The sequence below is a fragment of the Rhinolophus hipposideros genome (genome assembly GCF_964194185.1).
Source record: "Rhinolophus hipposideros genome assembly, chromosome: 16".
Classification (NCBI taxonomy): Eukaryota; Metazoa; Chordata; class Mammalia; order Chiroptera; family Rhinolophidae; genus Rhinolophus; species Rhinolophus hipposideros.
The window spans coordinates 27,182,803-27,200,374 of record NC_138062.1 but is presented as its reverse complement, the minus strand read 5'-3'; the positions used below and the strand labels follow the sequence as shown (position 1 = coordinate 27,200,374).

At 33.3% G+C, this 17,572-nt stretch overlaps 1 protein-coding gene across 4 annotated transcripts in view; it reads right to left on the bottom strand.

Annotated features, from left to right (window-relative positions):
• GRIA2 (glutamate ionotropic receptor AMPA type subunit 2) overlaps positions 1–17,572 on the bottom strand; it is a 120,836-nt gene that overhangs the window by 34,627 nt on the left and 68,637 nt on the right. For all 4 annotated transcript variants that reach the window (XM_081077784.1, XM_081077783.1, XM_081077785.1 and 1 more), the window contains exons 4-6: positions 13,320–13,516; positions 8,776–8,829; positions 4,181–4,342 (exon numbers count right to left, since the gene is read on the bottom strand). In XM_081077784.1, coding sequence (XP_080933910.1) covers positions 4,181–4,342; positions 8,776–8,829; positions 13,320–13,516 — 413 coding nt within the window. The remainder of the gene's footprint in view (positions 1–4,180; positions 4,343–8,775; positions 8,830–13,319; positions 13,517–17,572) is intronic.

The following is a 17,572-nucleotide window of genomic DNA, read 5'->3' as shown; positions in this document are numbered from 1 at the left end:
AAAGTTGCACTAAGGTTGAAGCTGTTGGTATGCCAAGGTTGAATGCATAATTCTATCTTGTAAGTTGTTGCGGACACCCAAAACACTGAAAATGTATCTAAAGATAGAAATATTTGTAAATTATTTTTGAGATAGTGGCATATCATCTCTGTAATCTTGTTTCTTTTTGAAAAAAAAAAAGGAATATGAAGTGCCCATTTTTTAAGTGCAGCTGCCATGCTGCATGATGGTTCAGGTCTCATTACTATAGTCATTTTACACTTCATCAAGTAAAATAACACTACTTTTCTGCCATGGCTGAATAAAAGAACATTGAAACTAAATTTCATAGCAATGATAATTACTTATTTCTTTCTCAGTGATTCTATATTTTCAAAGTGTTTATTTATAGTTTTCATTTCATCACTCTTCATTTCAACAAATACCTATTAGGTGCCTACTCTGTGCAACCCACTGTATGAGATTTAGGGGCAATAAGATACAAATAATGGAGACTGCCTTTCGCATTCTTGTTTTTAATCCACAAATAATGTCAACTGAATTTGTATCAATAGATTATAAATGAATGGTTATGATTTTTGCAATTATTATTTATTTTACGAATACAAAATTGAAAGAACTGGCCAATGCAACAAATACATTTATTACCCTCCACCCTCGTGCCACAATTCAAACTACCATCATCTGTTGTCTAGATTGTTTGCAATATCTTACTAAAAGCCCCTCTGCCACCATGTGGTCGCCCTGCAATCTGTTGTCACCAGGGCAGGCACAGTAATCTTCTCGTATCAAATCCATGAGCATTGCCCTCCTTTAGTAGTTCCATTGTTCTCAAAATAACACACACACAGAATTCCTTAGGCACACGAGATCTGGATCCTGCGTATTTCTAAAGTATTAGTTTTGAAAATTCCTCAAAACATCTCTGTTCAACCTCTTGCCTTATGGAAATGTTTGTAGTTTCCTTGCACTGGGGAGTTTTACAGATATTATTTCCTCTATGTGGAGCCATTGTCCCTTCTCTCTCCTAATCCCCACCTCTCCTTCAAGTTTAAAATTCCATTATTGCTTCTTTTAAGGTGGCTTTTATTTCCAGAATTTGGATAGGAGCTTCTAGGAGAAGCTAGCACAGTCCCTTTGTTTCCTTCTATTTGTTCATTGAGAAAGCCTTTATTAAATAGCTACTGTGTACCGGGCCCTATTGTAGGAGCTTTGGATCCATCAGCAAACAAACAACAACAATTAAAAAAAAATACCTGCCCTCGTGGCACTTATTTTCAAGCAGGAGGAGAAAGACAGTGAACAATGCAATGAATAGATTAATTAAAAATAGACTACAGTAGAAGGCAATAATGAGAAAAACATGGAGCAGTGAAAGGGCAATGGGACATACCCTAATGGGTGGAGAGATTGCAATTTTCAATAGAGAGCCTACGATTGGCTTCCTGGAGAAGACAGAATTTGAACAAAGACCTAAAGAGTGAAGAAGCTTAGCCATGCAGATATATAAGAGGAGAATAGTTCACAAGAGGAAATAGCCAGCACAGAGACCTTAAAGTGAGAAGGTGACTCCGTGCTTAAGGAACAGCAGAAAGTACCATGTGGGCTGAAGCAGAGTGAGCAAGGAAGAGAGTGCCAAGAAAGGAGGTCCCATGTGACTGGGGGAAATAATTTTTAGGGCCTTACAGGCCAGTGGGATGACTTTTGGCTTTTACCCTAGGTGAAACAGAGGGCCACTGAATGACTCAGAGCATAAAAGTGACAAAGTCTAATTTATGTTTTAAAAGGACCCCAAATGTGGAAGATAGAGGGGCAAATGTGGAAGTAGGGAAACCAGTTTAGGAGATCATTGCAATAATCTTGGCAGAGATCATGGCTAGATTTAGGGAGGTTGCAGAAGACGTGGTAAGAAATGAAGCAGAGCTGATAGGATACCTGACAGATAGGCTGTTGGGTACCAGGGATAGACAGGAGTCAAAGACATTTGCAAGTTTCTGGTCCAACGGACAACCGAAAAAGATGAGTTGCTATCAACTGAGATGGAAAGACTGTTGAAGGAATAGTTCGCAGGCTACACTTGGAGTCTCCCTGACTCTGTCATGCCGTTGCACCGCTTCGATGAGTCTCTGTAAGTGTTGTTCTCTTCCAAACGCCCTCCCATATTTCTCCTCCTGCCCAAGCATATGCTAAGCCCTGCCCAGGTATCCCACCTCTAGAAAGCCTTCCTTAACATCTCTTTTTCCTCGCTGTCCTAATCATATTCAGTGGCCTGGCACATTTTACATGCATAATTCTCTATTTGTTCATTTTCATGTTTGCCTCCTACATTAGACTGCAGATTATCAAGGCAGGAATAGGAAATATATGTGTGTGTGTGTGTGTGTGTGTGTGTGTGTGTGTGTGTGTGTGTGTGTGTAATTCCTGGCCCTCTAGTCCATGAGCAATACATATCTGTGATAAGATGAACTACCCTCAGCAGATTTTCAGTAATTTTGATCAAGCTTCAAAGGCCATACACAATATGTCTCCTATTGGCACCTATGTTTCCAAAGCTTTGCTAAGTCCTTGTAAAAGTTGTTTAATTTTCACAGCAACTTGGGAATTAATAGCCACGACTGCATTGTGGAGATGAGAATGCTGAGCAGAGGGTCAAACAGTAAATCAGAGCCGATATTTTTACTTATAAGTCTATGTTCTTTGCAGCACCCCACATTGAAGGGCCATCACAACCTCTCTGAAACTTGGCATAAGCAGCCAAAAGGAAGGCACTGTGGAAGAAAATGCTACAGTGAGAAGGGAGCAAAGAAATGTCACCAGGGAGGCTCTCAACAGAGGAAAATATGGTTCTGAGTTTTGGCAAAAATGTTAACAGAATGTGTTGCCAAGATTTCTCATACCCCAAATTCACTTAGCGTTTTCATGCATGACACATGAACTTGAATAATATGACTTCCATGAGAAAAAAAAAATCATCTCCTTTTGCTTTCATCCTCCTCACGGAGGGCAGCAGTGGGAGGCAACAAGATGACTAACAAGATGACTATTCAAAAGGAGCATTTTGGTTCCATTTGAGGATGAATGCCACATATGCTCTTCATCAGTGGACTTAAATGGCACCATCTCTGAATGGATGGAAGCCTGCAATTCCACAGAATGGGCTCAGCAGTCAGACCTCTAGGGAGTGCAGGTAGAAACATACATTGACTCGGCCTGAAAGACCAGGTGTGTGTTTGCCTTCTCTGCCGCCTGTTATGTGATGGTATTCCCAGAAGCCCACAATGCTGCTATAGACAGTATGAATGCTGAATCTCAATCAAGGCCACCAAACAAGTAGTTACCTAGTTTTGAGAAAAAAGAAATAACTCTGAATCTGACTTAAGATTAATATCTATTTTACACACGTTTCCTAAAAGTAAAAAACTTCAAAACTTCAAATCCTTATCTAGAACCAGTCTCATAGCCAGACACAAATTTAAAGCTAAATATCTATATCTGTTTTTTCCATTATGTGCAGAAAAACAAAACAATACCAAACTTCTCCATGATGTATAAACTTAACTGTGAGAGCAACTGAAATAACACTGTTCCCGACTCTTCATATGCAATCTGCTTTATAATACACACATAAACAAACAAAATCACTATACATTTGAAAAGGTTTTGCAACTCTCGCTCTTAATTATGTCTCGTTTCACAGAGTGAACATCATCTCTCCCCACTCACTCATTGATCCACTCTTCACCAGGTTTTATTCTTATTGCTGCTCTCAGTAAGGTGACCAGGAGAAGAAAAAGAGAGAAAGAGAGAGAGACAGAGAGAGAAAGGAAGAAATACCTTCCTATCAACAGCAGAAATATTTACTATTTGGAGGTAAATATATGCATGTATGCATATGCAGAATAAAATACATTGTATAAACAAGTGAAGACCTCAGTGTGTCCAAACCATGGAAAATAAGAGATGAGTCTGGTTATTACTTATATCAAAGCAGTGCATCACACTTAGCATTCAAAGATTCTTTGTCTTATTGCATAAAGTGTTACACCTATTTTTTTAATTACTGAAACAAATTGAGATTTTTGTCTTCTTCCTAAGGTGTCCCAAGGAACAGGCTACTTGCCAGCCATGCAATATAGATAGATATTGAAACAGATGCAGATATTGACAGATAGAGACATACCTTAATTGTAGTCGTGTGTGCGCCGGGGTATTCTTTTTCTTCAAGTGTTGACCATCTTTCTATAAATTTAGATACCAGAGAATCATCATAATCCACTATCTGAAATCCAGAGACATTTGCACCTCCAAACTGAATTTTCAATAGGTCTCCGTCAGTAAATCCCTAGACAGAAAATATATTTATGTCAAATAGAACTTAACGTTTACCAAATAACTCTATGCCCTGTGGTTTTCAAAGAACACAGAGATAAAAATCCTATAATAAATGTTTCATGAATTCATCAGTCAAATCTCTCCACCATCATTTAGCATCATCTTGGCATCATAGTGGTTCTTCAATCAATGGTCGTTTATTGTTGTACGTACATAAAGAGTACCCATTTTATTAAGAAATCTCCCATGGATAAGGTCCAGGTTTCATTTACTGAATCTACAGAGCGCCACCAGGTGGTTACAGCTACTTAATAAGAAACAAGCTACTTTTCCAAGAAGTAGCTATTTAAATGGTTTAACTATTTAAATGGTTCATTGTCTCATATAAACATCTTTTAAATGAGAATGGAAGCTACTAAATGTCTAGTGATTTCTGAGAAGACTGAAACAATGTCACATTATGCATGAAACTTAATTTTTGATAAAATATATTAAATTTGAAAAATCAATTTCTCTTGCATTATTAGAATGAATTTGGTCACTACTAAAACTATCATATGGTGCTTTCATTGATTTCAAATATTTTGCCGTCATAAATTATATCTTAATTTGAGAGTACATTCTCTCAAAGATGAAATCACACATTGAGTAAGCCACATTATAAATATTTTCACCTTATACACTTATTCCTTATTGCACATAGGATTGAATGTATCCTGAATCCAAAATATAGAAGAAACTTTGCTTTGTGTTGATATTTTAAAATGCGTTTTAATATTATTTGTGTGGAGAAGAATAGTTACTTTATTATTAGTTCCTAATTTCATTTTTTAAATCAAAATAATGCCAATAGTGCAAAACATATATAACAAAAATCATAAATTTCTGCTGTGCTCCACCCATGCTCTAGTTAAGCTGCTTCAAAACAATCAATTTCAATATTTATTTTTCATGTATTTTCTTCCATACTTCTGCATGACATATTTTTGCTGTTCTTTCTTGATTTATCCATTTTAGATATTTTTGTTGAGCTGTTGCTTATACCGGATGATTATGTAATTCATTTACCTAACAAACCATGCATCTTCTCACCCACTTTAATGTTCACTCTTTTCATATTTATAATTCTGTCACTCGGAGCAAGGCCAACTAGTGTGCTAGGATTGCATTTTCTTTCTTGAATAATTTTTCATTCTAATGTTAATAATTGCTTCATCGTTTTTCGCTACTATAGCTTTCTATATACCTATCCTTAGTTCTTTCCAGTTGGGCCATGAAAACTTCATGTTTATATGAATAAAACTTAAAAAAAATATATTTAAACATATTGAGCAATCTATTTCATTTTTTTCTAAATATTTAATTTCCAGGAGACCTACTCCTTAATGCTGTGATCTAAATTGGTACCTCTTTCCATCTGTTCTGCAGCTGTTAGCTTGGAGTGTCCCTTCAGTGCTTTTCTGAGTAGTTCCCCTGTTTCCCTGATCACACTTTTCTCTAATGTTTTACTCCCCTTTTCTGCTCCAGTTCTCAGTGGTTTCCTGAGACACCAGGGGGGTAAATTTTTTGAGATCTTCAATGTCTGAAAATACTTTTATTTTTATTTTGCTGACACTTGATTAATATTTTGACCGGGTATATAATTTTTAAGTTGAAATCCTTATAGTCTGGAGGCATTATTCTACTGACTTTTGTGTCTGTTGAAAAAAGAATGTCATTATTTCTAATTATTTTTTGTATGTGACTTACTTCATACTCCTGCCTCTTTTTACCTGCCAGAAATCTTTAAGGTCTTCCATTTTTCTCTGAAATTTCATGATGATATTTTCTTTCAAATATGAATGAGATCTTTTTATTTCATTATTGTGTGTACTCAATGGACAGATTCGTGTCACTCAGTATAGGAAATTTTTCTGCATGTTTCTTTGTTAATTCCCTTTCCCTGTTTTCCCTATTCCATCCTTCTAGAATGCTTGTTATTGAGACATTGTAATCCTTAGATTAGGTGTCTAAATTCCCCCACACAGCATTTTATATTGTCATTTTATTATACCTAATCGGGAAGATTTTCTCAACTTTATCACCAAAGTCATTTAATTTTACTTACTATTTTAGAAAAAATAAGTTAACATCCCAAAGCTCTTTCTTATTCTCTGATTTTTCTTCTTTTTCGTAGCATTCATTTTTATAGACAATATATTTTGTCTTATTTTTCTGCAGATGCTCATTTCAATTTTAAACATTTTTCTCATGATATCTGCTTGCCCTGTTTCTCTTTATTTGTTAATTTGCATTATCCTTTGTGGCAAAGACTTTTTCTCAAATGCCTGGTTATGCTTGGCTATTTAACAGTAAGACACTAAAAAGTTTCTTGAAATTTCTCTGTGCAGGGAGAAGCTTTTTGATGATTGTGCTTTACTGTATGGTCAGTAGTCAGGTGGGGTGGATAGCAATGCTTTTTGTCTATATTTGAAGGGTTGAAGAGATGAGACGTGGCTTCCATTATGACCACATCTTCATCACTTTATGTCCAAGTTATCCTTTTAAATGCTGAGTTAGGAACTTTGTCACAGCCTGTGTTTTGGGAGCATAATCAAACATTCAGCAATTTCTGATGAAATTAACCAGAAATCTGAGGATTTTTCTGTTTTTTTTTTTTTTTTTTTTTTTTTTTTTTCCTAACCACATTCTTTAACACTCATTAGACACTGGATAAGGAAAAAGGGACGTTCCCAATCAAGAGTGCAGAGGATGAAAGCTCTTCAACTTTGGATGACATTCTTCAATTTTAAATGTCAGTGAACTTTTCAAGGGTACTCTAAATTCTCAGAAACTACAGCATGCTACAGAGTCTTGGAACCTACTGATTCACTAGAAATTACATATGGTGAGGATACCAAGTATTCGGAACGGAAAAACAAAACTTGAATTCAGATAAAATATTAGGTAGATTTTTCTCTAGAAGAATGATTGCAGCATGAATTTGCTTTTTAGTTTATTTTTAAAATCTTTTTACTTTGGTCATTCAAACACTTATTTCCTTTTTCCTAGCATCAGCTATCAACTCTCAAATTGATGAGCCACCTTCTGTCATTATTTCTCAATGTTCCAATATAATCTTCTCCATCTGGACATTTTTAAACATCGCAGCTTTCAGCGTGGCCCTGTGTTGTTCATCAAATGGCACGATTCACACAGGGGACTCACTGTTCAGGCTGTTCCCTGCATAGAATTTGGTTCTGAAGAGAATGAATATAGAGCTGATCTATTTTAACTCTTACTTCTCTGATAGGGAGTCATCTAGGGTCTATATAATATTATAAGGGTATGTTTTAATGAATTTTTTATAGTAGTTAGCCATTTCATTGCCAAACAGAAATTTTATCTTTAATAACCAATTTCTCCCAAGAGCATCTAGGTTTGAGATTTAATATTCTAAATTGTGAGTGCAACCTTCTAGTGAAAACAATATTTGTCAGTCATAAGGTTGTAATTTATTTTTACTTATCTCTTTCCATCGCTACTAGAAATGTCTTCTCATGTAACAATATGATTCCAGAAACCATGAATTAATCTGCCTTTGTATAAATATGAAAGTTTTTCAGACTCCTATTATGCTACTCAGAATAAATTCATTCTCTCCCTCTCTCCTTCTTTTTCTCCCATTTTGGTCTGAGTTTGGGGAGGAATGGTGTCCTCAAACACATAGAATCATACTTAAAGAACATAAACCTTTGTAACTGTAAAGCTTTAGGCTCATTTTATTGCTGATCTAAAAACTATTTTGAAAAAAGAAATGTCTAATAATAATTCTAAATTGACTCTGCAGACATAAGAGAGGGGGACACAATTAACCACTTGGACATTCAGCATAATTTTAATTTGAGGGGAATCCTAATGAAAAAGTGATCAGGTATAGGAATTCAATTTTCATTGTGTTGCTTATGTAGTAAGTAGCATGTAAGAAATAGATAATATATCAATATTTTTGATATTTCCAGGCTTAATTTTTATTGTTATATTTTCACAAATGTGCATTTATGTCATATTACATTTGCTAAAATCTTTAAAAGAATGGGTAAAGGATAAGGTTTATAAAATACGGTGAAAGTGAGAAACAAGAGGAAATTTGGAAAGTTAAATTTTATATATTTTTGAAAATTTTCCCTTAATGAGAGTATATATTCTAAGACAATTTATAAAGCTTGTCAAATTATGCTTTATAATTTCTTACATCATTTATAATGATAGGAAATTGATTATGAAATGTAAAGTGGGAAGTAAATCTAAAACATAACAAAATCAGAAATATATTGTCACTTCTAATCAATCAATATAATCAAAATATGTTTTTTATAAATGTCACTGATAAATGTTGGCTGTTCAAATTCTTGATTAATGAAAATCTTTGTTAAAATAATAAGTATTAATTAATTCACCTACCAGGTTTGCAATGATGTAATGGTACCCTTTGACATGTTTTCCAATGGTAATTACCTAACAAAGATAAAGAAACAATTATTTAATAAATGTAAATAATGTAAACAAAATTAGTGACGTTAGGATCTGACTCAGGAAAAAACTAAATCTTATCTCCTATTTTTTTGATGTTCCACAGTGAGTTATACTTGATATAATTACCAAACTCAGGTAATATTTCCATCAGAAAAAAGTTAAAATACATACTAGTGCCTGATAAATTTTATCTTTCAAAAGCCAATAACTAAATAAGAATACTTACCTCAATTTTGTCAATAGTGAAAATAAAGCCACAGGATTTTTTAAAAAAGTAAAATCAAAACATGTTGAATCCATGTCATAATTTTATTCCTACAAAACCTATTTTTTCTTTTCAATGAAACATTAAAAGCTGAGACCAACATCTGAGATTTCATATTCACACATCTACATTCAAAGATAAACACACACAGTTTATGAATTTGTGTACATAAAGTTAAAAATAATATTAATAAGCATATACAAGAATTATTTTTTCATTATTAAAATTTTATTTTTCAATTACCATTGATATGCAATATTATATTAGTTTCAGTATTTACAGTGTCAGATGGGTACAAGAATTCTTATAGGAATCTATAAAATAATAATCTTGAAATGTGCATAGTCTAGTTCAAATAAACATTATTTCCAGCTTGAGGCAGAAAAGTATCAGAGAAGCTAGCTAATATTTCTCCACAAATCTAAGTCCAAAATCAATGGCAACATAAATGTATCATGGAAAAAGTAGCTGTTTTGGTAATGCTCAGTTTTGGACATTATTGAATCAATTTGACTTTTCAGTGATCTATGTCAATTATGAAAAGAGTAGAAATGACCATGTTGACCATGATGAACTGACCACGTTGTAGTCCTGGTACTTAGATATTCAAATGTAATTTGTATTTTTAAGAAAATAGTCACACAAATGGAAAGCATGGAATGCCAGGGCTATGGACAAAAATTCAAATAATATGCTCATTTCCCTGATTACAGTTTCGGTGGCTTCCCATTGCTTTTAGCATAAAAGACAAAGTCCTTCATATGCTCCAACTCCCCTTGATCTTGCAAGTTTCTCCAGGCTCCCTTTTCCCCTCTCTACTGGAGACTCGGGCACTTGGTTCGTATTTTTGCACACAAAAGGTTTCTTTCCATCCTTTCAGGATTTGTCATACTCTGTTTCCTCTGCTTGGAAAGCAGTCTCCACCACCATATCCTTTATCTTATTTAAATTAAGGCACAGTGAATCTCAGCCCAATAATACCTCCTGGAAAAAGACTTCCCTGAGTTTCTTTCCTCCTAGACAAAGTCAAGTGCTCCAAAGCAACACATTTAGTTAAAGAGCAAGGGCAACATCTTGGGAAGGATTCTAACATAAGCCACTTCGATATTCAGTGGTAGCTATTTGCAAGGGAACTAGGGCTTGTATTATTTTCTACTCTATTTTTATGTAAGACAACTGAAGTGTCTTTTCCAAGAAACTGAACCTTCTGGTTTGAAGGAAGAATTTTGAAGAAAGATATTCTGAAGGAAAAATATATATATATATATTAATTAGCATCAGTTGAATTAAGTTGATTATGTCCCTCATATTTCTTACTGATATCTGTTGGTTCTGCTTAATATTCATTCTACTTTCTGAACCATAAATGTCTTTCTTCTGAGAATTAAGACAAAACATAATGTAAGTGCTACTACCAGTAGTCCCTACTTGACTTTAGTGTTCATTGAGAGACAGTAGGGATATGAAAATCCAGTAGCACTTATTTCTATATAAGAATTAGTACTAAAAATCTTATCTTTGCTTTATAATATCCATTAATCTTGCACTAACAATAGAATATTTATATTAATTTATAAATGTTTTTCATGGTTGAGTCCTTTTCATTCTTAATTACAGCTAGAAGTAATTGCCTCCGGGTTTTATGAAATGCTAAAATACTCATAATCTAACAAAAATTAATTCTATTTCTAACTTTAAGCCACTATGAAGATAAAGTTTTGTCCCATCTCCGTTCTCTTATAAGTATTGAGAAAGTGAATAAGCACATAGTGTTTACTTTTTTTGAAATGTTATTTAAGCCAACTTTTTTACTGGTAAACGCTATTCCTTGAAGACCTTCCATGATCTCCCATTCTAAACGTTCTCTTTCTGTGATTTTCTCTCATAACATTCTGTTCTTTTCATTCATAATGTATACCATTGTTATAATTGCGTATTAAAATCTCTAACTACGCCAGGGATATTCACCTTGATGGGGCTTTGCCTATTTTGTTTACTATGACTGTCTTGGATCTTCGGCAGTGCCTGTCTAGCAAACATTCGACACTAGAAATTTATTGAAAAAATAAATGAGTGAATCCAAACCAGCCAAATGCTACCCATATGTCAGCCCCTCATACATCATCCCATTCTTGTTAAGATAGGTATTCCTCCTCCATGCTCTTAGACCGCTTTGTATTACAACGTGAAATGTCGTAATATTATGTACGTACATTTTTCTCTTCCCCTCTAAACAGTGAGTTCCTGGGGTAAAGATACCACCCTTTCTTTGCATCCCTCATTCCAGACACAGAGAATGTTCTCAATAAATGTGTGTTGAATAATGCAACCATCAATGGTATATACTCATTTAATATATTCAAGAGTGTTTTATGAAAATACAAATCATGTATATATTTCAAAATACTCTGTACATTTTCTATAGATGTCCATATGGACATTTATTTAATCATGATCATTTATTTGCTTCAAAACATTCCATTCCATATATTCCCAGTTTCTCTTGTAGTTTCTCTCTTCTAGTTTTGGAAACAATTATTTTCATATAGGCTTTCCCAACATTTACTATTATGACTGATGAATACTTAAATTTGTAAACCAAAGACTAATGACTAATATTAAAATTCAGTTTTAATGAGAATCTCCTATGGAATTCAAATGAGTTGTTGAGGCTCACATTTGAACAAGAGACCTTCAGGTTAAAACCAATCCTAAATTCATCTCCTGAGACAGAAAATGAAGACTTTTCTCAACACTTCTAAAATGTTCACCTCTCTGGCATACAACATTTACTTCTGTCATATAAGAAGATAGCATTATTCAATTATTCAATAACTCATGAGAGATCCATTTGGTATGTCTCAGGGTATATATATATATATATTATTATATATCATTAAGCTTGTCAACATTTATATTTATAAAATGCTTTGTATTATACAAATTAGTGAGTCTAATTTTATAATCAAAGCCTAGAAACGTCAAGAAATGCATAATTGACTGTGTATTTTTGTTCTAGTTCTATATTATTCCAAGGAACAGTCACCATTATACACACACACACACACACACACACACACACACACATATTATAGTGGCTACTAGTACAGTGTGTGTGTATACACATGCATACATATATATGTGCATGTATATGTGTATATATGTATATATACACACATACACACATACAAACGTATATACATATGCATATATACATATATACACATATGTGTATATATACACACACAAAAACACACATGTGTGTAATATATATTAAATATAGCCATGAAAAACTTAGAAATCTCACTCACACAAACATTCATTTATCATTTAGGAGAAAAAGCAGATACCCAGTGAAGGAGATCTTACTCAGTAAATCATGACGCTGCATCACCACCATCCCTGATCACTTACCCTACCTATAAAACATAGTGGGTTTTATTTTTATCATTAGGATATCACGGCATGACTTTCTATCCTGAAAGATCTTAAACTAAAACAGATGGTATAGTAAGCACAGATAAAACATCTTTATCTCTGGTATCGTGTGACTCTTTCAAACTTTCCAAATGAATCCATCTAGTTTACTATGCAAAACAATGGACACAGACTGAGTGTGCCTTTCCTATATATTTTAATTTCATAGATTAAAAGTTTATAGGGATATAAAACCTTCGTACTAGGAGGGAAAAATACTTCTTGGAAAAATAAATAATGCTTTTCCTGAAGACATACACCTATTTAGACAACAACATAGGCTTAGTGCATGGTTCTGCCTTCTACTGGTTCAAGTCATCCATGTACCACCAACACATTCCTGAATTATTCACTTTTCCCTTGGGACCCAGACTTATTTTCACTTAATGCTTGTCTATTTCTTTATCTCTAATACGTTCTGCAGAATTATATTTTAAATTTCTAATTAAAGATATTGACGGTTAGGGCAACGCTTCCCATGTAAAACATGAGTCAGAAATTATATATTGAATATGTTTCATGATCAGTATGATGCGTCAGCATTATTGAAGACCATCTGTTATTGCTAACTGAAGCCAGAGTTAATTTAATTGATGATCTTTGCTACATCCTACATAAACCATAAAGTAAAAACTGCTGTTCAAGCACCTTACACAAATATCCATTCCAAATGCTGACAGTGCGTGCATATTCTATATTTGGTGCCATTAGAAAAGAGAGAATAGCAAACCTGGTCTACAATGTCGTTTACTTTATCCCGTTCACAGTCCAGGATTACACGTCGTTCCTTTTTTAACTCCAGATCTTGAAAAAGTGATCGGTAGGTCTCATCTTTCTTGTCATTGTTAATGTTTCCCACATTGATAGCAGTCACTTGCCATTTCTTTTCAGCTGCAGAATCCAGCACAGCTTGCAATGTTGATAAGCCTAGGACGGCAAAGAAAAATTATGACTGATCAAGATACTCAAATAACTCAGAATTGTGTTGCCAAATTGACAGAGCATATATTTTTAAGGCTGATATTTTTGTGCAACTAAGGGAGTGTTGAATCTCTAAAAAGCTACAGCTATGATCTTTATCAACATCGACTTATTTCTGCTTCAGATCAAAAACACTTCATCTAAATGCTGTTGTTCTGAGTCATAATTTGGTGGGAAAATTAGTATCTTCTTTTTACAGCTCTCTCAATATCTTCCAGTGTAATGTCTTTAACACCTGTGAAAGTGTAATGTCTTTAACACCTGTGATTCAGGTGAAATCAAAAGACATTACAAAATGTCTTTCTCCTATAGATTGGAAAATGGTTTATATATATATATATATATATATATATATATATACACACACACACACACATATATATATATATACATATGTATGTATATATATTTTCTTTTATTACATATTAATATGCTGAACAAGTTGAGTATATTTTCAGTGATATGAATCTACGAGTCTATTTGAGTCTAAAATCCAATTATTTCTCTGAGGCTGCTATATTTCCTCCTATTTTTTTATTGTTTTCTACTCAGCAGTTGTGGTATTTGTTTTTCTCTGCCTTGTCTTATATCATTTTTTTTTGTTATTGGAAATGATCCCATAGAGAATAACATGTTCACCTATTAATTACTTAACATCCCAAATGTAAGACCATTTTACTATTTATTAATAACTATGCTTATAGCATCATATGACCTAGAAAATGTTATGTTTATTTTTAATTGTTCATACATTACCTCATATGTAGGATTAAGAAGGAAAATAAGTTGGGAACTGTTCCTAAAGTTAAATCTGCAGTTAGCACTTGGAAAACGAGTACATAAAGTTGTCTTCTACATCATTTCAACTCTTCACAGCCAACTCAAATCCATCATTTCTATTAATAGCTTAATGAACAACACAAAATCAAGGCTCCAGAAATAATTCAGGACTCATAACACCATCTTCCCGTCTCCAGAAAGACTCTCATCTTTCTCCAAAGAATATTGATCCCTTTTTACCTATATGTAGGATTTACCTGATGTGATCACATCACTCTATAAGCTTTATTCATGTACTAAACTTTACTTAAATCTGTTTACCATGGCAAACAATCTGTGCATTCTAAATGTTATTGAAAACTCTTTGCACCTGGAAAACACCATTAAAACATTTATTGATTGAATATTGGCCAAGAATATAACAGACGAACCTAGATCATCTTGTGATACCAGAAAGCAAGGAAGCTCTCGGAAACAATCAGCATTATGTCAAAAGACTGGAGAGACAATTTGATGAGGATCACTTTAAATAAAAATGAGTCAATTTAAATATTATTCACTATAAGTAAATCAAATCTTTCCATGGTATAATTCAAATCCTCTTCCTGTTTTTCATCATTGAAGACAGAACTCACTGATGGTTATCATGATCAGTTCAACAGCTTCAAAACAGTTATTAAATCTATCCAGTTTTCTAAGGAGGAAAAAAAAAGGCTAATTTTCTAAACCTCTTCCACTGTCTAGATCCTACTTTTCCACATTCTAATCATTATGCAATTTTTCCTCGTCACCTCCCTAAAAGCATTACATTCATGGACGATGTTCTGTACGCTAATTACATATTATCATATGACACTTACAAGTAGGCTTCCTTTATTCTAGACCATAAATTATTTCATTTCGTTTTTATTTAACTATTTTACCACATACTAAAATAAGTTTCAGGTTGTGATATTCTTGACATTCTTTCCTATCTTTCAGCATATATTATAAGAAACTTTAAATATAAATGACAATTTGTTAATGGGTTTCATCAAGTGATATTTCTAAACCTAGCATTCATTGGCATTTCACCTTGTCAAGGAATATGACATGTAAATTCAATAAGAATACATTTAAAGAAATGGCAGAGTTTCAAACTTACTTATTCTGTGTGTCACAAGTAACACAGTTGGTATGGAGTCTCTGTTACTAAATCTCTTAGAATTAATATTTTGTAACCTATGAAACCTAAAAAAATTTATACCCATTTATTAAGAAGCTAAACTACTTAAGCAGTGCATATCAGACTTGATGAATTTAGTTTCATCAGAAGACCCTGAATAATATTAAATCATCTCCAAGGGCAGCAAAAGTCACAAACCATAAAATGGTTTGAAGAGAGTTCTGGCCCATGTTTAGTACTCGTAGATTTGTTTTTTCGGTAACAGTCACTGACTCTTTCAAACTCTCTCTCTACTTGATCTTCTCCTTCACTACAACTAAAAGTTTTTGTATTAAGTCTCGTGAGTTTTAAATTAATGGATAATTTTAAAATTTAAAAAAATCACTGAAAATGAATGTTACAACTATTAAGGTGAAACTAAATTCTTCCAACATAGCACAAATCCATGCTCTTGGTCTCTTGGTACCATATTTTACGTAGGGGAGAAAGTACTATTTAAGATATGCCTCTTTCCCTTTCACACAAACTGACATAGAAGTATCTTTATAAATACATTCATCCCTTAATTTAGAATATAAACATGTACAGACAATGGGAGTTCTGTATAAATGATGGTTTATTTAAAACTATTGGTAGGTATTAATCATTAAACTCTAACATCTATACTATTATATCAGGATATTTGAGTCATAGCAGAGACTGATTTCTTATTACTGAATTACTTAGAACAAAGAAATCTTAAAATGCACAATTGTTCATCTACAAATAGAAAAAAAAATCCATAATTAACTCTTCCTCCTAATAAACATATTTAAAATAAGTTCTAAAAAAAATCTCAAGAATAGAATATTACAAAAGTCTAAAATTAAGTTCTAAATTCTCAGACCTTTGGCTAAAATAAAGAATGGCTAGATTGAAGTATTATTGGGTTGCATTACTTCCTCATGTACCTAATTTTTACTGGAATAATTATATCCAGTAAAATTCTGGATATAATATCCCTAAAAAAGTATTACTAATGGTAGTTCAGTCTTATATTGAGCTAGTGTTAATAACACTGGGAGAAATTATGGAAAACAACAGCCTAAAAACAGGTGAAATCTAAAAACAGGTGAAGTCTAAATGTTTTAGTTTGGACATTAAGGGGTGGAATTAAAAGTGATTACTGCAAATAGGTATATTTCATTCAGACCATGTCTTCCTTCTTAAAAATATTTTCTTTGTTCCATTTAAAATTCATTGCCCTTATTCATCTTTCAGGCACAGAAATTAATATTCATGATCACTAAATCATGGCAGCCTGCCGAGGCCAGATTAGATTAACATATATTTCCCTCATTGACTTTCTCAGGAACATCTAAAAAAAATGATTTGGAAGCATTTTTATTCCATGCATAATGTTTTATTGGAACTGGGATGAATCAAAGTGTTTCCCTTCAGGAAAACAGTATGGTTCAAAATTAAAACCAAGACATGAAGTTACAAAAATTAGTTTTGGTTTTACCCATTGTCTATAGAAATGTATTACCTTAACTTATTGACTATAAACCAATAAATAAAAAGCACATTTTAATTAAGTCCTGGTTCAAATTTAGTGTGTATATATTCAAAGATAAATCTGTATTTAATGCATTGATAGTAACCTCATTACTCTCTAGTCCAAAATGTATTAAAGATCTATGTACGTACTCTCTATGGAGGAGTAATATCTAATTTTTAGGAAGGGCACTGGGTCAACAAGTAGTGCCAGGCCACTTGTAGTGCCAAAGAGAAAGCACCGGCAGTCCTAAAAGGTCACATGGCACCAAATGAACAGCTCAGGCATTTTTCTCACCGGTAAACTTGGAATAGACAAATGTTATCTGTACAAAGATCAGGATACATCTATGTACTCTTTTGTTTACAACCGGGATGTAGTCTCCTGGATTGTGGCTCTGCTTTTGGATGTATAGTTGAATGCGGAAAAGATGTAATTGTTACGAACAGTGCAAAGAAGAAGCATAGAAGCATTTTACGTCTTTTTCATCTAGTTCATACTCAAGGTAGAAATATTAGAG